The following is a 24,227-nucleotide window of genomic DNA, read 5'->3' on the forward strand; positions in this document are numbered from 1 at the left end:
CTGGTCTCTCTCTCTCTCTCTCTCTCTCTCTGACTCATTCACACTGGTCTCAAGTGTGCCACTGCTCCATCCCTTTTGTTCTGCACTGATAGGCCCCTAGAATGACCTCATGTGAGGGTGTTGGCGCAAATAGCAAACATACTATATGCATGCATGGTTGCACATTCTTGCACTCACATTTGCCAGAACACACACACACACACACACACACACACACACACACACACGTAGCCTACATTCTTTGTGGACCACATCTACAAGAGAGTCAGGGAGAATCTGACAGCTACTTTTCAGTAAGCTAAAGCTACTCATACACAAGCACACAACATCAATGATTACCTGAATGAACTAACAAGCTTACATTTGTGTTTTAAGAAATCATTCAAAGTCCTTCCCACGCCATGTGGTGCATAGGGCAGCGCCGATCTCCGTTTCCATAGCCCTCGGCCTCTCGCCTATTACATAGGGTTACAGTGGGGGGCTAGTCCTCTGGTAACCGCGAGAGTTTGACTCCCCACTCGCATCTGTATTGCAGCGTGCCTTACCAGACGGCAGTAGGTACCATTTTTATGATGGTCTTTGGTATGACCCGACCGTGAGTAAAACTTGCGATCTCCCGATCGAGAGGCGGACACGCTAACCACTAGGCCAACTTGCGGTATGTTTTAAGAAATAAGAAGGATATAAGACATTAGAATGTCTGTCAGTCACTGCCCTCTCTTAGTCTCTCTTTGTGAACTTCTGGGTCAAAGGCTATGACTGACAGACAGCAAGTGCTCTCTGGTAGTTTTAGAGCAAGGTCAATAAAAAGTAAAGAAGGCAGAATTAGAGAGAAAGTAAGCATAGCACTGATAAGTGAGCGATTAAACCACAGTAAAATCCTATAAGTATGCAGCTTTGGTCTTTTTCTAACAATCAGCTTACAGAAAAAACAAAACTTTTGCAAAAGTGGCAATGTACTGTCATAAAGTTCCTACCTGCTGTCTGGTGGTTCCTCTGGCTGCTGCTTTACTACAGAGTCACTGTCTTTAGTAGGGGAACGAGACTCTAGTTCAGCCTGAGGTTTGTCAAGAGTCTCAAAAGGTCTAGGGAGAAACAACAAGCACAGAAAACAGGTCAAGAGTGCATCACAATGCAAAGATTGCATGAGCAATTGTTTATAGACTCTGTGAGGGCGATGTTTTGTTGGGTGTCTATATGAATAGGCTCTTTCTTGCCACAAAGGGCATGAGATGATGTCACTGCTGAGATCACCTTCAGGAGATAATGAGCAATAGTAGATGTGCAACCTTTCATTAAACCACCATAATAATCATTTATACAGTCTCAAAAACCTGTAAATCTATACTTCCTAACTTTCTGTCAGTTGAAACCAAGGTCCAAATATACCATAAAGTTACAGTGCACTTCGGGAAAATGTTTCCTCAAGAGTTCTTTGAATGTTTAAAGGTCCTTTCTAAATTCCTAAAGGGGTTCTAACTGGGAACTTTTCTGTTGTAGGGTTCTACATAGAGCCCAGCTGAATTCCTCTAGAAGGGCATTGGGAGTGTTAATTGGAACAAGTCTATCTAAAATTGTAGGTTAAACTATGGCTAGTACTAGCATAGCCAGATCTCTAGGCCAGAGGTGCCCAAATTCTTTCCTATGAAGGGTCAAAAGTTAATCTGGATGGAGGGCCACTGCCTCGGTCACTCCATCTTGACTTGGATGCCTCAAAGCCAGTGAAGTAAGAGACATGCACAGTACGTGAGCATTTCCTTAAAAATAGGGTATTAAAATACCGTCTATACGTCAGATGAGCAATATTTTGTGATTATCACTCCCTTCTGCTTTTGTGTAAAAATTATATTGAAACAAAATTGTAAAAATGAAAAATTAAAGAAAGAGAGGGAGGGAGAAAGAGTACTGTAATTCTTAACAGCACTGTGCTGTACATTGCCGTAAACCTCAGATTATGTACTTTATAGTTGCACACAATTTACATTTCATAGTCATGACATTTAGGATTTTATAGCAATTTCAAAATAAGAAGAGAATAAGCATGAGCCTGTCAAATGCCATGTTGGGCCAAAACAAAGGGATCATGGGCCAAATGTGGCCCGTGGGCCCCAAATTGGACAGCCCTGCACTAGGCTTTGCTAGAGAATATGTGGTAATATTTGTCACTAAATATAGCCAAGAACAACAAATTTTCACAGGTAGAGGCTATTTGACTGACACTGTAAACCATGTTTTCACACCATTTTTCAAACGCTATTCAATAACTTTTAATTAATTGCCTTAATGGTGTTTTCCTTTTTAATCCAGTGATTGCTTCCTGCTCTGAAAAGCTCATTTAGCTTCACACTGAAAATCAGTGTGCAGATGTGTGTATACGCTGAGATACAAAGGTCCAATCAAATTGCAACCTTCAAGATTCTAAAGATTGGGACAAGCTATTTAAAAGAAAGATACCAGACACATGGACATGTAGCATCTGAGGATGAGACTAAGCTCTGCTGAAAAATATGTGAAAATCTTTTATCATTTAATGAAAGGCCTCCTGACTTTTTTTTCACCCAATAAATTGTTTATGGGGTTAAAAACTTGAAATGTAGTATATCTGCTAAACACTTTATTTTATGGATTTAAAAAAATCAAAATGAATAGTAGCCACATAAACTCTCTCCGAAGCAGTTCTCAAGTACCTGTTATCTGCAGATCCACAAGGCGTTTCAAGCTTAGATTTCTGTTGAGTCTGCGATATAGAGGCCATCTCTTTCAGTGCTCTGAGCCAGTCTGAACTCTCACATGATTCTTCTGTGTGCTTGAGTGTGTTTTGATTCAGTACAGGACTAACAGCTGAAACATCTTCCTCTGACAGTACACTAGTCTTCAGATTAACTGACCTGTCTTCATCTGTTGATACTTGTTCGGTGCATTCATTGCTATCAGCCTTTTCCTCCTGAACTACTTTGCTGAATAAAGTGAAGTCCACTTCTCCATCTTTTGAGCCGTGCTCTGTTTTCAATACGTCTGAAGCATTTTCATGCATAGTTGGAATAAAGGAATTGGCAGCCTCATGACTAAAGTCTGCATTAGCATTGAGTAATGTCTGGGAAGGGTCCTGTGAGCTTGACATCATGACAACAACACTGAGTTTGGGACTTGATAACTCTTTTCCTTGTTCAGTCTGCAATCCCTCACTGTGTTCAGACAATTGTCTCTCATCGCCTTCCTTTATGTCTTTAAGATCACACTCTACGGCTCTAGTCTCAGGCCTTTCAGACTTCTCTGCGAGTTTCATGCCCTCTACTGTCTCATTCTCTCTTCTCTTTTCTTTGCATTCACTTATCTCTTCCTTCCTGTGCTCCATCTGCTTGACCTCTCCTAAAATAGTTGTTTGTGTCTTCTTATTTCTGGCCTCACCTTCAGTTCCTGCACTTGTTGAGAGGCCCTGTGGCTCAGTATGCTGTGCTTCAGGATTAAATGAATCCTGCCACTCTTTGTTTTGTGAATGTTTGGGATCCAACGTTTGGGGTGCCTCATTATGTTGCTCCAGCTCCAAAGCCAAAGTCTGAGCCTGAAGGGGTGTACAAGGGAGTTCTACATTGTGAATCTGAGCTTTATTTGTCAGCTCTTCTTTGTCCATGTCTTGAGAGACATCAGCAACACTCTCACTCTCCACTTTCTCAACAGAAGTTTTGTAAATAGTTGGCAGTATAGCCTCAGCCTGAACACTAGTGCACACCTCAGTACACTTGTTCTTGCCAAAGGTGATGGCACTGAAACACTGATCCTCTGTTTTGTGTTCATGGTGTGAGGTGCTAGAATTCTCACATACCTTGGATATATCATTGGCAAGTTTTACAGCTTTACAGAGGTCAGGCACAACTTCCTCCAGACATCCATTTTTATCCACACTGACCTGTGATTCATTTGTCTGGCCCAAGTGAGGTTTGTACTCACCTTCTTCTGATGCTTGAATGACAGACACTGGCAATTCTTTCAGCTCACTATTGAGGTCTGTATTTTCAAGAGCTGTTGCTGAAATGCTTAGCAATTTATTTTCTTGCTTGTCCAACTTAATCTGGTTTGCTTCGTTTCTATCTTCTGTACTATTTTCATTCATGCCTTTAATTATAGAAGAGACATCTCCAAACTCTGTTGGTTTGATACTGGGTTCACTTTGATTTTGCTTACCATCAAGACACTCATCACCCTTAGTACTGGCATTCTCATAATCCATCAACAACGTAACATTTTCCAACTTCCCACAACTACTACAGGAGTTCTCAGATTCAACTTGACTTAACAAAATCCCAGTGGCCTGCAGTTCATAACTTGGACAGCTAACCTTGGGTTCTTTTAGAGAAACATCATCATCATACCTCTCTAAACTTCTAATTTCCACTGTTTTTGTAGCTTCATTGCATTGCTGTGGTTGGTGTAGCTCTGTTGGCTGGGACTTAATATTTAAACCAGGTGCCAAATCCAATTCACTCAACACTTTCTGATCTTGTGTCTGGTTTCTTTCACAGCATGCCACCTGCACAAGGCCCTGATCCATGGGTGGATGAGTGGTTTCAATCAAATCCCTACCACGGCTCTGTACTTCCTCAACAAACCCTGTGAGGATTAAGCCAGAATCAGAAAGACAAGCCTTCAAAGATGTTCCTGGTACTGTTTCATCGAAGTGTTTTTCTTCTTTCTTGTCCTTTTTACTTTCTTGTCCTTCTGGTGTCTCCCAGTGATCCACATTTATCAGTTTCTGTTGAATATTGGTTTGTACTTCTTTCTCCAAATTTTGATTGCTTTCTTGTAGTTCATTTGAAGCATTTGTTTTCTTGTCTTTGTTTATCTTATCTTTAAGGTTTCCAGACATTCCGTCCTCCAGTGGATGTACATTATTGATTGATTGCTCATGCTTTATTTTATTTTCAGAGACATTATGTTTATCTGTAATGGTTTGTTCTTTGAATAGACTTGCATCATTTGCACACTCTGGTTCTTCAAGTGGCTCCAACTTAATCACTTGATTTTCTTCTTCAGTATGTTCTTGATATGTTTTATTTGTTCTAACTGTATCATCTTTAGTAAAGCTACCTATATGCTCTATCAGTACCTGATTTAGGACAGGGTTGATTTCATTGGCAGCAGGTTTGGGGCTTGAGTGCTGTGGTATCACAGTGGAAAGTTCAATTGCACAGTATTCATCAGCAATGGAGGTGTCTATCTCCACCAAGGAATTTGGCTTTGCACAGGCAGATTGTGAGGACTGAATATCAGCCACTCTGTCCTCTGATTCAGAGTTGACATATCCAAATGAAAGACAAACTTTATCTGCTGTTGATGCATTTGGCTTAGAAATAGCATCACATTTGCCATAGAATTTGCTGTCATCACAGTGTTGTGGCATGAGTGGCAGAGTTTCTGTATTTTGCTCAGTGCCTTGTCTTACAGTACTAGCTTCTGTTATATCCTTTGTATGTGTAATTTGATCCCTTTCATGACAAGTACTTAATTGTCTCCCTGGTTCCCTTGTTAGAACAACCTCATCAGGTTTTTCATCTCCACGGTCATCTTCTACCACAAAATCAATCCCCTTATTTTCTTTTTCATGCTTTTTAGAAGAAGCCATGACAGTTCCTGTAGCCGAGATTAACACGTTCATACAGGAAGAGCTGCTATCGTTTTCTTTTTTTTCTCTATTTGTCGCCTCAGTTTCAGAATGTTCATTAGGTGTTTCTACAGGATCACTTTGAATATTGGAACATGAAACTCCCCTTTCACTTGTGCCAGATAAAGCCAAATCAGGACGTTTGAGGTCTTTCGTAGACACAACACTCATGGCAACTTCTGAGAGTGTTCCACTGTCATGAGCTATATCTGTTTGATAATGCAGCTTACTCATGTTCTCTTCAGATTTTGCTTGGAAACATTCTTCTAAGCTCACGGCATTTGATTCTTGGTTGTGTTGAGAAATGCCCGTACTGTTAGTAGACTGGTTTGATTTGACCTTATTTGCCTTTTCATCACTATGTAAGCTGTCTGGTGCCAAATTAGTACCTTCCACTTCTTTAGAAGCTGACTTGATATCCTTCTTGGAAGAAACAGCATCAGTTAGTATATCCAGGATTAACACATTCATACAGGAAGAGCTGTTATAATCTTCATTTTTCTCTTTCTTTATATCCACAGATTCAGAATGCTCGTCAGGTTTTTCTACAGTATCAGTTTTCACACTCTCATGTCTCATATCTGCTGCACCAACACTTCCATTGTTCAGAGTGTTGATTTTAGTATAGTTGCATTGTGTTTCCTCTTCTGAGACAGAAACATTATAGTCATCAATGACCTCCCAGTGACTCATCATAGGGCCAGGAGGCCTGAGCACAATAGGTACTTTCAAATCATGCTGTATATTAGAAGATGAAACTCCCCCTTCTCTCATACCAGATACATCTATTTCAGGAGGTGTGAGGTCTGTTGTAGGCACAACACTCATGGCACCTTCTGAGACTGCTGCACTGTCATGACCTAAATCTGTTTGATATTGCAGCTCACTTATATTATCTTCGAGTTTTGCTCGAGAACATTCCTCCAAGATCACAGAATTTGATATCTGGTCCTGTTGATATATGTCTGTAGTGTTAATAGACTGGCTTGATAGCATGTTGTCTGCTTTGGAGCATTCAGCAGCAGATGGTATATAGCAGGACAGGGGTTCCGCTTCCTGACCAGCACTTAACGGTTTCTCAGGTGCCTCAGGCTTAACATCCACTTCAGCTTTTCCATCTATAGCATTCTCATGTACAAACAAATCTATCCTTTCATTTGCAATTTCACCACCATGTAAGCTGCCTGAAGTCAAATTAGTACCATCCACTTCTTTAGATGCTAACTTGGCATCCTGCACAGAGCAAGCCATGACAGTTATATCAGGGTTTAACAAATTCACATAGGGAAGGCTGCTATCAATTTCTATTTTTTCTCCTGTAGTCTCCACAGGTTTCGATTTTTCTACAGTATCAGTACGTACAATCTTTCTGTTCATCTCTGCTTTAACTTCCTGGCTGCATCGCATTTCATCTCCTGGGAGAGAAACATCATTAATGACCTCCCAGTGACTCATCATAGGACCAGGAGGCCTGAGCACGATAGGCACTTTAGTATCACTTTGAATATTGGCAATGGCAGAGGGTACACTCCCTTCCACTGCACTAGATACTTTTACAGCAATAGGCGTGGGATCTTTTGTACTCACAACGCCCATGGCAACTTCAGAAGCTGGTCTAGTGTCATGACTGGAGTCTGTCTCATACTGGAGCCCACTCATGTGGTCTTCATGTTTTGCTTGAGGATCTCCAACAGACATTAAACTGTGTTGTTGAATATTTGAGTTTAGGTCTTTCTTGGATATGCCTGTACTATCAGGAGAGTGACTTGACAGCATGCCGTCCCCATCTGAGCAGGAGAGGGGTTTTTCTTCAGATTTCATACAGTGCTCCTGAGAAACACCTTCTGAAGTTTGTGACACTAACTTGGACTCCTGCTGTACACTGTCACTCAGAATGCTCTGGAAATTGTCTTCACAAGATTCTCTCACATCGTATTCCACTGATTTATCTTCCCGTCCATCCTCTTCTTTGGTGGTGAGCACAACCTCAGATTTTTTCTCTACATCAGACACAGTGAGGTCACAGTGAGAACGACCAAAGAGGTTCATCTTATCACTTCCATTCTCTTCAATAATAGTATCCTGCAGCTCGACACTTTTTTCAATAGTATCCTCTAATGAAGATGTATGCTCCAGGGTGCTCTGGGTGATTATTACAGTTTCATCCTTTCCTTGACTCTCTTCCTTGTTTTTCAGAAGCAGATCAGGATCGTGGTTCACTGAATTTTTCTCAGAGGTCTTCATATCATTGGTACTCACACTCTTCAGTAAGTCTTCAGCACTCATTGTAATGTTATTAGTAGTTTTATCTTTTGAATCGTTTCTCTTTTTGCCATCAATATACCGTTCAGGATATTCATTCATGGTCATGTTTCCCTCCGTGATCTCAGCCTCAGTAGTGCTTTCACACGTGGTATTAGCTGTTTTTTTGGGTGGGTCTGGTCCTCTGTTACCAAATAACCCCTGAAAGCTAAAGCTTGTCTCACTTACTGGGTGCCAAAGATTCTCATGAACTGTTAGTGGAGGCAGAGAAGCAAACCCAATCATCTGGCTTGGCATGCCATCTTGAGAGCCCCCAGTTTCCCCATCCATATTGTTAAAACTTCCAATGCTGCTCCTCATGTCCAGCTGAGATGTAGATGATGAATGCAGGTCTTCACTCTTATGGCATGTGTCTTTTCCTGTCCCCGCCTTGTTTTGTTTGCCGCTGCTAATTTCAGTTTGAATCCACAAAGTATTCTGTACCTGTTGATAGCTGGCTTGTGCAGCAAGATCTGCTGAAGCAGCTGTCAGATGTGAAATATCTCTGTTTGGCTGGTTTTCACCCAAAGCATTCAGATGAGCCTCTTTCTCTGATGCTTCCTTGCTGTCTGTTTCTGTTGCATTTAAGAGGAAGACAGGAGAGGAGGGGTCGATCAAGCTGCCGGCAATTGTTTTGCTGCTGGTCAACAAAGGTAAGGCTGTGTCAGCTATGTCTGTTGTGGCCAAAGTGATGAGTTCACCTCTTTGCTGCGGTGCCGCCAGTGTCACGCCGTTGTCATGGAGAGGATACGATTTAGTCACTGTCAAGGACAGTGCCTGCTCTCTGTATAAAGTCTCTGCTCCACCCCTTTCTTTCTCTCTCCCTTCCTCTGTTCCTCCCTCTCCCCTTTTCTCCGGTGACTCAGAGCTCTTTCTCTTCCAATCACATCTGTCGTTAAACTCTGGTGTGGAAGCAGCGACCACAGTCATGTCCTCAACACTGGCTGTGCCTGTCTCTTTCTTGCCAGTTGCAGAGAGAGAGTCCATCCCCAGGGAGCAATCAACTAACAGACTTCCTCCCTTTTCTTCATTCTCTTCAGAGTTTTGTAGCATTTTGCTGCTCCATCTCACCTCAGATGCTGCTTCTACCTCTTTAGCTTCCTTTGCAGGTGAGTTATTAGTCTCTGGAAAGCTTAGCGGACATAAGTGCACTTCTGCTGCAATAATTTCGCCCCGTTGTCCATCAGAACACAGAGGTTCATATGTTTCCTTTAATTCTGTGCTTCCATCTAAATATCCTTTCTCTGTCATCTTCACTCTTTCTGAATCTCCAGTCCCCTTCTCTCCAACTCCCTCACACTCTCTCATTTCTGGCATTGTGGATGTTGTCAGTGGCGGTGTGAAATCAACGGCTGATGCTGAAGCCTCTTCAAGGGCACTCTCCTCCTCTGTCTTTATCCCTTTAGTACTAGTTCTGCTCAGAGAGTGTGTTTTCCCCCGCATCAGTGTGTGTGTGCCAGCTTCACTGCCTATAAAAAATACATTCTCCTCCTCCTCCTCCTCCTCCTCCTCCAGTGGATATGCCTCTGAACTGCATCTCTTTTCATGCTCATGTTTATTGGCTTTAGCAACTCTAAAATCAATCACAGTGCTATCAGCAGATATCTTATATAAACATTTTTCATCTTCAGCTTCCCTTGTTGAGTTGAGGTTTAGGGTTTCATGTTCTGATATTGACTTACAGGGTCCATCTGCCCCAGTACAGTTACCCTGTTGTTCTGCTCTCTGTAAATGGTCCAGTGTGGGGGTAGGTGTAGCCTCCAGTGGGGTAAGATGAGCCTGATTGGATAAAGACTGTGGAGGTGAAGGGCAGAGATGCCCCAGCTGTCCAAGGGTGTCTAACAACTCTATTGGATAATCTGCTTTTGTCTTAAGATCAGGTTTTGTTTCTGACTGAGCCTTTGTTTGAGTAATAATTTTTTCCTGCTTGTCTGACTCCAGCAATGTCTCTGAGTTGTGTTGTATCCTATCCCAATCAGAGTTCTCTGACATGGAACAAAAATTAACGTCCTTTTCTGTTGAAAACCCTTCTAGTGATTTATTATCCGTGACTGTAGTGGTGAAAATTTGTGTGCCCGTTTCCGGTGTCATTTGTGGCTTTTCTTCAGGACCTGTTATAGTTTTAGCCTCCTGATTTGGAGAGTCTTTGTACACTATTAAGCTGACACCTTCTGGTACTTCCTGTATTTCATATGTTTTATTTAATTCACTTTCAGATTTTGTTGTGTCAGTGTTTGTTTCCCTTTCAGGCCCTTTCTGAAATTCTTCCTTTGGATCACTGTGCAATTTCTCACTGTGTTCTTCAGGATCTTCGACCCTGGCTTGTTCTGGCTGTGTTTTCCCTAGTACATAGTCTCTGAAGCTAAACACAGCCTCCTCTGTACAAGATGCTAAATCAGTAGTGTGTGCTCCAACATTTCTATGGCAACCCTGGTCACATCTTGTTTGAGATTCTGTGAGTGAAATTGCCAGTGACATAGGATCCTTCTTGATATATGCCATCTTGAGTTCTTTATTATCAGTTGCAGGCACAGCCTCTGACAGATGATTGTCAATATGATCTGTACTGCGTGAAGTGACTGAGTGTGAGGATATGCCAAAAGAGGCTATTTGTTTCTCGCATTCCTGAAAGGCTTCTTGGAGCTCACGGTCCAGCAGCGTTACTGAGGACTGGTGTGATGGTGCATTTTTCTGAATCTTTCCAGCTGACTGGAGTTGTGGAAGAGATGAGCTCTCTGTGGAAACTGCCTCTCCATCTTGGCTACACGTGATCCAGCAACAGAGAATAATAAAGATAAACATTGGATTTTTTTTTTTTAAATGACACACCAGCAGTTTATTCCACACAGAAATCCTAAAAGCACACAATTCCACAATGCAAAAACACCACATGCACAAACACAGCACAACAAGCTGTTTTGAGTACTGCAAGTGGCAGCAAGCAGATACTATTTGGCCACAAAAAGCAATACATTTCTACCCAAGTCCTTTGAATTGCCAACAAAAGCACATTCAAGCAGATGTTGTCAGCCTCATGTAACAAGCATCAGAGAGAGGTGTGCATTATAACCACTCTCGTGCTCCAGCTTCTGGTGCTGAATCACAGCTGCTGAGTCACTGGCCAATACAATAGCACCAGCTTGTTCACACACACTGCCCTTACTCTGCCTCTGCCTTTTCGACCTCAGTAATTCTCCCCCGTGCCTTCATTTTAAAGAGACATTCACAGAGTGAAGCTAATATTTGCCTTGCACATTTTTCTCTGCCAAATGAAACTCCATGGCAATCAATCATTCTCAACTGCAAATTGAAACGCACTAACATAATAATCACAAGTGATAATCACAAGGTCACCTTCTGGTATTCATTCACAATGTAAGCTGTAAGGTAATAACACCATGTACTGCTGCCTGTCACAGAAATTGTGTTGGAAAAGCTGCCTTTTTTCAACCAACAAGCTGAAAGGTCTTAATAACACGCCTTGCCAGATGTGAGAGGAGAAACAGGGTGTGAATGGCAAGCCCTTGCCTACATGCCAATGTGTGTGTGTGTTGTGCATGTGCATACCTGTGTATGACTTGGCACACACCTGCCTGCTGCACTGCGACCAATCATACGGTACGTACTGTGCACTGTGTACCCTATTGCTTTCTGTCTTTTTTCATCTCATTATCTCTAGCTGCTTTATCCTGTTCTACAGGGTCGCAAGCAAGCTGGAGCCTGTCCCAGCTGACTATGGGCGAAAGGCGGGGTACACCCTGGACAAGTCGCCAGGTCATCACAGGGCTGACACATAGACACAGACAACCATTCACACTCACATTCACACCTACGCTCAATTTAGAGTCACCAGTTAACCTAACCTGCATGTCTTTGGACTGTGGGGGAAACCGGAGCACCCGGAGGAAACCCACGCGGACACGGGGAGAACATGCAAACTCCGCACAGAAAGGCCCTTGCTGGCCACGGGGCTCGAACCCAGGACCTTCTTGCTGTGAGGCGACAGCGCTAACCACTACACCACCATGCCGCCCTGTCTTTTTTCAATCTAGGAAATTATTGGATAAAATAAAATCAGTATGAAGGCAGTTTTATATCATGTTTTTATATAATAACCTGCTTTCCACCATTATGAAACTTGTTAAGTCTGTGTGCACATATCAAATCAGTCAATAAGAGCTTAGTAGTAGTAGCAAAAACCAAGCTACACACACACACACAGGAGGCTACTTAACAACTGTATTTACAGACATAAAGGTGCTAAAAATATCTACGAACACTGCATCCCTTTCATATTTAAGGTAATCTATTGATATTGGGGGAGTTGATTTTGTTTTTAATGTGGATATTAAATCAGGTGAGTTTGGTATAATGTGGAGGCAAAATGAAAACTGTCTGTAGCGTCTTTGGAAATTGACACTGAGTGGCAGGTTAATTAGGTTTACCGGCCTTGTAACTGCACTCACTGATCAATTTATCAGGTACATCTAACATATAAGTGCACTATAGGTATGCAGTAATTGGCACTCTGTTGCTGTGCTCAATATGTCCGCCCATTTTAGGAACAACCATACATGTAGGACCACTGCTGAATAAATATTATTATTGTGGTGGTGAATTATGCTCAGCGCAGCAATTATACTGACACGGTAGTGGTATAGCAGTGTGTGTAACGCTAAGTGTATCAGACACAGTGGCATTCCTGAGATTCACCCCATTGTCATTGCAGAGGCAGAGAATGACTTAAGCTGCGTTCAACCAGAGATTGTAACTTGTAAATTCCGACCTCCGTCCAGGAAAAGCTAAAGAAATCACCCTCTCAATTTGAAATTCCTCCTCATGAACTCAAGGGAGTCTTCTCAACTATGAGTTTGTCGAGTGACATCAAATCAACATGGCTGAGCAAAGTAGCACTTCTTACCTTTAAATGCTATATATACAATTATTATACATACAGGACACTTTTTCCATGGAATAAAAACATGTATTCTATTCCCTTCTAGCGGGTTTCACTGACTTGGTTCAATAGCATGCAATATTGTTATCATATCACTCATCCTACGTGCATTATGTCACTCTACCCAATGGAGAATGCACATTCAGTATGATTTGCGATATTGCGTGTTGTCAAGACAATATGACGTCACATGTCAGAGCTGATGTGAATATACAGTGAGAACGTTTTCTGCTGCGCATGCACAGAAGCATTTCTTTGTTTGCTGGGAAAGAGAAAGACGCATTGAACACCCAAAAGGCTACCAAAACTTTATTAGATTTTCTTCAAGGATTAGCGAACTGTTACTATTAGAGCTGGGACTTCAGCTCAGCCAAAACTTAGCCAGACACACCAAAAAAGCAACAGGGCAAATGATTTTGCAAGGGATTAGCGGCAGGCTGCCAGGTCGCGCCATTGTGTGTAGTTGTCAATGTTGATTTAAAAAGTAACTGAGTAAATTACAGAGGGAAATGAATACTTAAGTGTGAGTGAAAAATACTGTGGAAGAAGAGTCTGGAGACAGAAATCTTAGTTTCTCAGTCATTATCCGGAGCTACTTGCTTTCAATAGCAGTGGCTTGACTGCTTTATAGACCCCTTCGCAGTAAACGTCATTCATACGTAAGCGGAAATTGCGCACGCATCCTGGACCCAAAAAAGACTCAGAAATGCCTAGTTGTTGTGTTGTTGGGTGTCAGAATCGTAGCAGTGATGGGGTTAAAATGTTCAGAATTCCAGCAGGATCTCACCCATTCCAAAAAAATCGCTGACGTCTATGACTACAAGCCATCAAACGCGTAGACTGGGATGAAAGCACTATCAAAAATGCGCGGGTTTGCAGCGCCCACTTCATCACAGGTAAGATCAGGCTATTTATTAAATCTTTCTTTTTTATTCTTTCTAGTCTTCGTTTATTGATGTAGCAAAATACTTTGGTAACGTTTGTCTGATTAGCTGGGTCATAGTTACACAATGTAATGAATATTGTTAGCATGTTAACTTAGCTTTGCATGCAATTTTGTTTGTAGGAGAGGTCTCGCTTGACTCAAGCAGTCCAGATTTTGTGCCATCATTATTTGTGTATGCCGAAAATCACAATTTTAAAGCAAGGATGGAAAGGTAAAATTGTGTGCCCTCACTCTAAATGCCAACTTACGTTGACTGCTCTAACCTAGCTCCCGCTCCGTTCAGTTTCATTTCTGCTCTCTGCCTCTCGCTTTTTACGCAGCTCTGATTTCTCTTAGCTGCACTCTTTACACTATCATTCCTTTCATGCCATTACCTCCTGCAAATTGCTGTTTAGTGTTGGTATTTGCTGTTGTAGCTAAAGTCACATTGCCATCACATCACTGGCATAATTTGATTAAAACAAAATGAATATGAATGTCCCATTGTTAATCAAGTTGTACATGCCTGCACATAACAATCATATGCGTCTAAAGACTTGTAGGCACGAAGTTTTTCGTGGGTGTACACTGAAGTCTTGTCAATAAGGTACGAGTATATATCTGGCCATTGTATACCAGGGAACTTACTAACATCGTCCGTCCACTCTTTAATTAAATGCGGATCCGGTAGGCGATGTCCACTTGTTAGAGTTAACTTATTTATGTAGAATTCTCGATCTTGTAACGACAATTGTTTGGCATAATCTGACAGCTCATAATGCCGGTCTATGGGCAGCGCCATTGTTTCTGAGTCCAGGCTGCGCGCGCATCCTGGCAACGGTCGGTTTGTTTACAAACATGCGAAGGGGTCTATTAGCATTCGCTAACACTACTGATGAACGCTACGCCGGCTGGAAGGTGACTTCACTGCCACACTGACAGCACCGACTCGCAGGTAAGCTAGCGCTGGCCTCAAGGATGCGTTATCCTAATGGGCTTCATGGGCAGCTGCCCAGGGCCTCGGCCACTAGGGGGCCTCAGAGGTAGCGAGATCGGAAAATATGAAACGATATTTTCAGAAGTTTTGATCATATTGATAACATTTTTGATGCATTTCGCCACCCATAAGGAAGCCCACCTTGTCCCGTCGCATAAATCACCCGTCACTGTCCACCATGTCTTCACACGCTACGCCAGCTTGAGTTCAATGATTTAATTAATGACTTCGCTTTCCAGAAAAGTAGGAAAGTGCCCTTGTAAGTTGACCCATGGCTGTCAAACTGAATGCGCAAAGCTGTGTGCCACTGCTGTTTGGGACATTACGTGTGTGAAAGGATGAAATGTTTCACATAGCCTAACATTTTGAGATTTATTTCTGAGAAGCAAGATATTTTTCTCTCGTTGTTATCGCTCTTTGTTTTCACAAGTTAAAAGTCGCCTGGATTCCAAAATGAAAACGAACGGTTATATACCAAATGAATGTTCTTGTTCTGAATACTAAAGAAACTGTTGTAGGCCTAGGTTATGTTTTTGACATGTTGTTCATTGACTCACTCATTCAAAGGCTTCTTGAGGCTAAACTTTAGTTAACCAGACTTGTTAACCGTGATGTCTGATGGATTTTTTCACCATGCAATTGCCTATTTCACCATTGCTTTTTCTCGATTAAATAGGTGTTGATGGATATAAAGTTTTATCGTTCAATAGTATTTCTAATTGTGCCACTGTCATTATTTAAGTTTCTGTGTCTAGTTAGATAGGTACGTCTGAGGGGGTGAATTTGCTGAGCGCAGTTGACAACAGGCGGGGGTGGGGCCTCGGGGGGGTGTCTGCCCAGGGCCTCGGCAAGGGTTAACGCGGCCCTGGCTGGCCTTCGAGAATGCTGATATGAAGAGAGTGTCTATGTATAATAATAATAATAATAATAATAATAATAATATTGGCTGGCGCTTTTTTTGCGGTATATCAGATATATTCTATATATAGATATACTCATCTTCGACTTGTTCAGTATCATGCTAGCTGAATGGAATGTATCTGATATACTACTCAAAGCCAGCGAATACAATTTAAATATTTGCTTTACATTGATTAACATACAGACATATTCATGTATTAAACCTATAACACTTACTATACAGTTTGCTGTATTGAGGAGCTAGGTATCTATCACTATTCACAGTTAACTGACTAGCTAACATAAACGGCATGGTGCATGAAAAAGATAATGTTAAGTGCCTAAGTGTACACTGTCAGGGTGCACTTCAAGTTAGGTGTGTCTAAAGGCCAATTTATGCTGACAACCCAGTCCTCGCAGACGGCGCCGCAGATAGCGTCTGCGTAGCCCCCCCACCTTCGCAGACGCTCTGCGCGCACCTCCCAAAAATTGTGACCACCGCAGAAGCCTCACAGACAGCGTCACAGACAAGAGGGCTCTGATTGGTCCACTCTACATCCACTGTACACGCACTTCCGCTTCCCTACTTTCCTGGTTTGGTTTGTTTTCACGACCGCCATTTTTAAAAACACGAGCGAAGATGGAGCAGCACGAAGAGCGGTTGATCGAGGAAGTGAGGAAGTACGTACATCTATACAACTCCAGTTCTAGTCATTATAAGTAACCGGAGGATAAACACTCCACTAACCACACCCACCAACTACTCCTAGCGATTTCGCGACTTCGCGCCCCCTTGCTTTGTGGCGGTGAATAACATCGCGCACACCTATTACTCCCCGCGCAACGATAAATTACAACTGTCTGCGAAAAGCTATCTGTGAAAGCCTTGTCGCAAGAGCATGCAGAGGCCTTAATAAAGAGGTCAGTAAGGGTGTGCAGGAGGACTTAAAGCTAAAATTTACCAATTGTTGTTGTTGTTTGTTACATTTGCTGAAATAATGTTTGTGACACTGTTCTGTTGGATTGTAACACTTTTAGGATTCTGGGACACTCTAAGCTTTGGGCCATGCTCTTGACAGCTTCGTTTAAGAGATATTGAAGAGCAGATGCATTGTTTTTCCTTGTATTTACACAGGATGTGTGCACATTATTAGATGCGGGGTGAAGGAAACATGCATGACATGCACACTGCTTTATCGTAATGCTGCACAGGTCTGGGCCTGGTTTGTCACAGACTGCATTTTGTTATCTGTTACCTCGTTACAAAGGCCACCACTGGTGGACTGGCCTCCATGTGATGCTGCATTTCTCCCAGCAGGGGGTCTCCTTGCTCACCCGGCTTACTGCTACTTATTCATACACATGAACACACACAAACATAAAGATATGCTTCAAGAAATCCTAATACATCATAAGAGCCATAATGTTTTCTTTCCAAAACATGCTCCTGAATAGCTGATGCAATAAGCCTAATAATCATTCTCTGACTAACACGTTTCAGAATGCTTGGAGGTGGCTGAAGTCTTCCTGAAAATCTTCTTGGTCATGCATTAATAATTAATCACTTGTCTGGAAGGGTGTAGTTGTGGTTTCAGAAGAGGGTGCGGCACTATGAGATTGGATCTATATACAGTATTTCAGGTGAATTTTTTATCAAACAGCCCAGATTCTGAAAGCCATACAGTAGACCTACCTTATTTAGCAATTATTATTGGAAATATTAGTTAACGTTATAAAAAAAAAAAAAAAACAGGACCAAAACCTGAATTTTGCTCTGTCCTTAATGGTTGTGAGAAGTTTCCACTAAAATGATCACATGCAGCTGTGAACTCATGCATACACAAGCACGCCCACACGCATATGCTTTTTTGCTCATTTTATTTCCTTATACCTCTCACTGGTCTGTGTGGAATATTGTAAATTAATCGAACAGAAAAGATAAGCATTCACCTTATCCTCAAAAGATCAAAAGTTTGAAACCAGACAGTGTCACAACTATCTGCGTCCAGGAGTCCATGAAAGCAAATTGCATTACTCTGCCCTGTCAGTCAGTGTGACACTAACCAACCATGGACGTTTATGAACTCACGTACTGTATGTGGAAGAGAGCAGTTAGTGCTTTCCTCTGAGTGTTTTCATCTGTCTCGTGTCAAAGCATTAGCAGCACTTGGAAACGATGCAGTGACTGGTTTCACGTCTCAAAGGAAGCACTTGCTAGCCCCCACACACCCTGGCTATTAGCTATCATATGAAAAGAGGAAAACATGCTAGTGGGTGCTAGGGGAATTGGCAAATTACCAAAGAAGGAGAAAATAGAGTAATAATTATTTTTAAAAATCTTCTCGATGTCATGTGCCTTTTAATTACATGTTAAATCATTAACGCTCCCATTATACCTGCCCGACCACTTCAGCTGCACCCATGTTCATGCACAGGTCTGCCAATAGAAGCTTCTGGCAAATTTTCCATCACAGTGAATCAGAACTTTGGAAATCTGTTCAACACGTGCAGCGTTAATCTGCTTTTTAAAGACAAAGGGATTGTTGGGTCAGGTGTAAGGCTTAGCTTTTCTTTTGAACTGTACATGTGTGCACATGTAAAGACTGTGCATCAAATGCAGAGATATACAGTGGAAAACAATATTTTTAATTTGTTACACAATCTGTAAATAATTCAACAGAAAGGCAACTGGCAAGATGATCTTGGCTCTGTCTTCAGTTACTATAAGTGCAGAAAATCACATTTAACATGAGTATTTACATAAAATATGCAAAAGCAACTGTTGTGCTTTTTATACCCCTATTACACCCACATGCCCACATTTTAGTGAACATTAAGACCTTGGAAATTAAATGAGCATCAAATGTCAAGTTTGGTGCTCTGCAGATCGTAACCCACAGTCATTTACATTTACACCTTTCTACATCTACAATTTACAGTTTTCATTGGCAGACAAAGATGACGTTTCACATGAGGTGCTGTGCTTTGGACCATGAGCATGTCTGAGCATTTCGGTATAGGTCATCTAACCTGTCCATAAGACTTGATCACAGAGCTCAGTTTAATAGCAGTTCTGTTCATACCAATGGTTTGCATATTTTGGTAAACACTGCAAGGTCAGGGCGGCACGGTGGTGTAGTGGTTAGCGCTGTCGCCTCACAGCAAGAAGGTCCGGGTTCGAGCCCCGTGGCCGGCGAGGGCCTTTCTGTGTGGACTTTGCATGTTCTCCCCGTGTCCGCGTGGGTTTCCTCCGGGTGCTCCGGTTTCCCCCACAGTCCAAAGACATGCAGGTTAGGTTAACTGGTGACTCTAAATTGACCGTAGGTGTGAATGTGAGTGTGAATGGTTGTCTGTGTCTATGTGTCAGCCCTGTGATGACCTGGCGACTTGTCCAGGGTGTACCCCGCCTTTCGCCCGTAGTCAGCTGGGATAGGCTCCAGCTTGCCTGCAACCCTGTAGAACAGGATAAAGCGGCTAGAGATAATGAGATGAGATGAGACTGTACTGTTATTAACTTCCTAGATGTCACATCTATGTTTACCCATTATCATATTCTTGTATAAATTCAAGAGCTTTTATTTGCTGGTGTTAACCACACCAGTAAGTTCTTGCTTTTTATCCCCCCGGTATATAATGCGGGAGGATATAGCTATTGCTCTGTCCGTCTGTCCATCTGTCTGTCCGTCTGTAAACATTTTAGTTTCTGGAGTATAACTCAAAAACTATTAAGATTTTTTTTTTCACGAAACCTGACAGTTATGTTAAGTGACTAGAGGAGTTGTGCCTTTTGACATTTTGGGATTTCTGCGATTTTTTTTCCATATTTCCATGGCAACCAATTCAACCGAGGAAGATTTGGAGTGAGGTTTTATGTGGGGGCCAGGGGGGATATGTCATTTCCTGATGACTCTTGTTATTAGCAATATACATACATACATACATGTGATTACTGGCCACAAGAGGGTTTTTTTTCTTGGTTTTGTTTGTTTATAATGGCCTGTTTTAGTGGCGTTACCATTTTTGGTTCCAGAGCATCTTAGCATCTATCATCAGCTCCAGATCTTTTCTTAGCTTGCTTGTGCGAGATAAAAAAAAACACAACTGACCAAGAAAACAACCAAGCAGCCAACAGCTTATTTTATACTTACTGATGCCTAAAATGGAGGAAGAGTGCATAAAAATGGCAGTGATATGTGTCATAATAAATGTGGTTCAATAAATAAATGTTGCTTAATGAAATCAAATCTGACGTGCTGGAATACAAAGCCAAACCAACAAACTGTCTCACATCCAATGACTACTACTGTATGAATTTTATGATGGATTACATTAGGCGTGCCCTTTAACTTAAAGGCTTATGGTTAAATCTTGCAACATGATTGTAAGAAAGGAGGAACTGTGATTTGCCCCTCTCTCCCCCCGCCCCCTTATCAGTAGCACAAGGACACTATGTACAGAGACATGGGCCTTGCCTGGCCGTTTGTGACACTGGTGTGCTAATTTTTGAGGATTTGAACTAATATATGCCATCAAACACATAACTACAACATGCCAGAACTGCATTTTCATGAGCTAATTACAAAATATATAGTGAGAGTTGTCTGTGGGAAAGCACTTAGCCAGGTGCAAAAAATCATGTCACACTTTCTGGCAGAAATGCTGTGAATATATTTATCTTAGTACACTTAATATTCTGCATTTCGTTTCAGTTGTGGCAGATTTTTTAGGCTTTGAGTTTGGAACGCAGTACAGTTAAAACCTGGCCTAATGTGTAACATAAAAGTTAATGTTTTATAGTAATGTTAATAACTGAATTATTTCAACCTAGTTAATTTTTTTCCATAACGTATCGCACATTTTCTTCCTGTTTTATGTTCACTGTGTGATTCAAACTACTAAGATAGATAAGGCTGCTGCTCTTACAGCATTAAAATCAATTGTCATTAATTTTACATTTTCTCATACAGTATCATTAGTAAATACAATTTTTTTTTTTAGTTTGGTTTTTGGGATGAAATAAAGTTTACAAACAGGCATGCACTACGCAAGCATGGAAGCAAAATCCAGAATACATGTTGTTTGCATGTTTTTTAGAGGAAATCATTCCAGGACTGACAATCCTCACACGAATCCAGGTCCATCATTGCATAAAATGCTTTTGTTTATGTGAGCTACACATGCAAAACAAATGTGGGACAGGGATTTGAATCCGATATCTTCAAAGCAGTGACATGCTGAATCTTGCCCTTTGTTAACTGCATGTTGGCAAGCATTTTCTTTAATTCCATGTTAGCAGGAAGTCCTTGTCAGAACCAGTCTGAAACATATTATTCAGCACTCGTGTGTCCGTGTTTGCAACAGAATAACAGAGAGAGAGTAAAACAGCGTGAAAGGAGCTGGGGACCTACCGGAGTGATGCTCCCCAGGTGAAGTTGAGCTCACTGCTCAGATCTATGCTGGGCAGCAGGTCATGGGGAAACTCGAGTTCCTCTTCTTTTCCGCTCCCGTCCTCGTGATTATGTGTGTCTGCCCCCGCCACGGGACTGTGACTGTGGAGTTGAGATAGCACCTCAGTCTGGACTACTCCATTTTCTGCACTGGTGGATTTCTCAGCCTCTGGACTGACTTTCTCACCGTGATCTTCAGCCTGATAGACACAAGAAAGACCAGTAATAGCGAGAGGAATTTCATGACTGATCATTCAATTGTCTGTGTCAATGAGATTAATCATTCACTTTATGAAGTACTGTATGCCTTCACTCACTGAGCTGTTCACAAAAAGATCGTGTAATAGATGAGATGTTTGATAACCACTAACAAACTGGTTAATTGTGTAAATCAAACAAGAACGTATCATGATCTTTACACACAGAGGCTTTGACATTTAAGCTCCATAGACAAACACACCCTGTGTCAATTCAATGCTGAACGAAATCATTAAAAACAAAAATACACACACACACACACACACACACACACTGATCTTTTGGCATCATTCTATTATGCATTAATAGCAGCCAAAAAAAGAAAAGTCAGTTTACTACTGTTAATCGTGAGCACCAGTGTCATAGACGAGTCATACCAATTCCTGAACAACAGAGAACATGCACTTTATTTGTTCCAGACAGTCTAGTTCAGGTTTTTATTTTTCCACTGAAAAGGGGATTGAGATGATTAGGCATACTGACTGAGCCGGCTCGACTGCTTTCCTTTCTGTTCTTTCCCAAAGCTATAAAACAACCTCCTCTAACCAAGCAGCTACGCCAGAAACCATGGAGCCATTTACAAACATCTAATCATATGTCGGTATTCTACTGCAGAGGTCTGTGAAAGGCAAGGAAAGGCCTCTGAAATATTTAGTGAATGACAGAGTAAATCTGACCATAAGTACAGTTTCTAATCTGCAATCCACTGCAATGAGCAGAGCACAGGAACAGGACTGTCTGCAATTAAAATAACTATGTACATGCACATCAGATAGATACATAAACAGATATCATTAATTAAGAGATCAAGAAAGCATAAATAAGAGATAAAAGGGCATAGAGGAGCATACGAGATTTAAAAAAAAAAAGCATAAAGTTGTGTATTACTAACATGTTACCAACATGTGTTCACCCACATTATTAACTGATTACTAACATGTTGGGATGTCTATAGCAGTGATGCATTACAGTTACATTACTCCAGCAGCCCAACACTGATTACTAGCTCTTCTAGTTGGAATCTCTGTGAAGTAACTGCTCTTTGTGTACAAAATGTATTCATTTTATTTGTGTTTTTGCCATCGGTCAAGCTTGGCAAATTAACATGAGCTACCAAAGCAAAAATAAAGGCACAGAGAAGGATATGCACTGGGAATGTCCAATAACAATACATGCTATTGTCATTGTGGTAAATTATGTCACAGCATGCTGTTCTGAGAGTACCATAGAGTAAAAAGAAGCTGATTGGCTATTAAAATGTCCTCTTGTTCCATTGAAAATTATCTTTGTAATATTTAAGAATTTTTAAAAATGTAGGATTTACACTTTTTCGCAGTGTTTTGCTACTGTGTTGTGTAATGTTGTGTAATGCACTCAATTATCAGCAAAACTTAAAATATCATGATACAGTATATCAGCTATTTGGGTTTTGTTTTTTTGTTTTTTCTATAATGCCCAGCCCAGATATGCACAAATTCATTCTGAGTTGGAATTGTTTGCATAGTTTGTTCAATCATAATGTGCAAGAATCAATTAAAGATTCATTCATTCATCTCCAGTAACCACTTTACCCTGGTCAGGTCTGTGGCTGATTAAAGATTACTTGCATAGCATGCTACTTGTAAACAAACTTATTTGACACCTGCTAAAAGAACCCATAACTAAAATCTCTTAAACCCTGTTCACACCTGGCATTAGCATGCATCTTGGATGATCTGATCACAAGTGATCAGCTCTAAGAACTTTAGTTTGCACCTGGCATTACAATGCATCTCCACATGCATCTCGAGTGACAATTTATGATTGGATCGCATTTGGATCTCATTTTGGATCTTGTTTCCATTTATATGCAAATAAACACATATGTCATTTCCGTTTGCAAAGACCAAATGCGTTGCATACACTTCCCATGCCTCGTCTGGTGCAAATTAAAAGAAGAAGAAGAAGAAGAAGAAGAAGAAGAAGAAGAAGAAATCAAAACAATATAGACTTGGTCTATTCTGTGGCATGTTCCAGAGAAAACCAAATCAACCAAGATTTTTGACACACTTGGAATATATCTCTATGAGCTTGTTCCAAATTTTGTTGCTGTATTTTAATATGACGCCGCTGGTGCAGGATTGAATACATATTTACACTTACGCAGAGGACGTCCTTCAGTGTGGCCCAGGACACATTCGTATACACACTGCTAAAAGAATGTGGCCATATGTGGCCCAGACCACCTCCGAATGTGGTCCAAGTGATCGGATCACAGTGCATCTTCAGGACTTATTTGACCATGTTCACACCTGTATTTTGAGCTGAACATTTGTGACCTGATCACCAAGGATGCATGTTAATGCCAGGTGCGAACAGGGCCTTAGGTTGCAAAAATCCCATGTTACATGTCTATTCAAGATTAGAAGTAAAAGCAGAAAAGTTCAAGTAGGGAAGCCACAACGTATGAAGGTATGAAGTATGAAGTCATTAAAAAAACATTTACTAAAGTCAGTCTTCAATTCCAAAGTCTGCCCACTTCATTAATCCCTTTCACTCTGAGATGCAGATTTGACATGCATTCATCAGTGAATACAAACAGGAATGATTGTGTATGGATAATGAGATAAATTTCTATGGCAAACTCTTGACATCAAGGATGTGGTGTGAAAAAAAAAAAGTTTCCATTTGTTTGACTTAGACTCACATCCAAAAGGAAAATATTAGTCATGTTCACCTCAAACTAAGACTCGAACAAAATGAAGCATTCAAGATGTCAAAATATTCTTGGTCCAACCAGACTT

At 41.3% G+C, this 24,227-nt stretch overlaps 1 protein-coding gene across 2 annotated transcripts in view; it reads right to left on the minus strand.

Moving 5' to 3' along the window:
• Positions 1-21,386, minus strand: part of tacc2 (transforming, acidic coiled-coil containing protein 2) — a 103,061-nt gene extending 81,675 nt beyond the window's left edge. The window contains exons 1-3 of one of the 2 annotated variants that reach the window (XM_060925993.1): positions 21,148-21,386; positions 2,688-10,721; positions 978-1,085 (exon numbers count right to left, since the gene is read on the minus strand). In XM_060925993.1, the coding sequence (XP_060781976.1) occupies positions 978-1,085; positions 2,688-10,462 (7,883 nt within the window). In that variant the 5' untranslated portion in view covers positions 10,463-10,721; positions 21,148-21,386. Of the gene's footprint in view, positions 1-977; positions 1,086-2,687; positions 10,722-16,995; positions 17,061-21,147 lie in introns of those variants that run through there. The other variant, XM_060925992.1, reaches the window with a different exon arrangement.
• Between the last annotated feature and the right edge of the window lie 2,841 nt (positions 21,387-24,227).

This window comes from Neoarius graeffei, chromosome 7, assembly GCF_027579695.1.
Source record: "Neoarius graeffei isolate fNeoGra1 chromosome 7, fNeoGra1.pri, whole genome shotgun sequence".
In the NCBI taxonomy this organism is placed as follows: domain Eukaryota; kingdom Metazoa; phylum Chordata; class Actinopteri; order Siluriformes; family Ariidae; genus Neoarius; species Neoarius graeffei.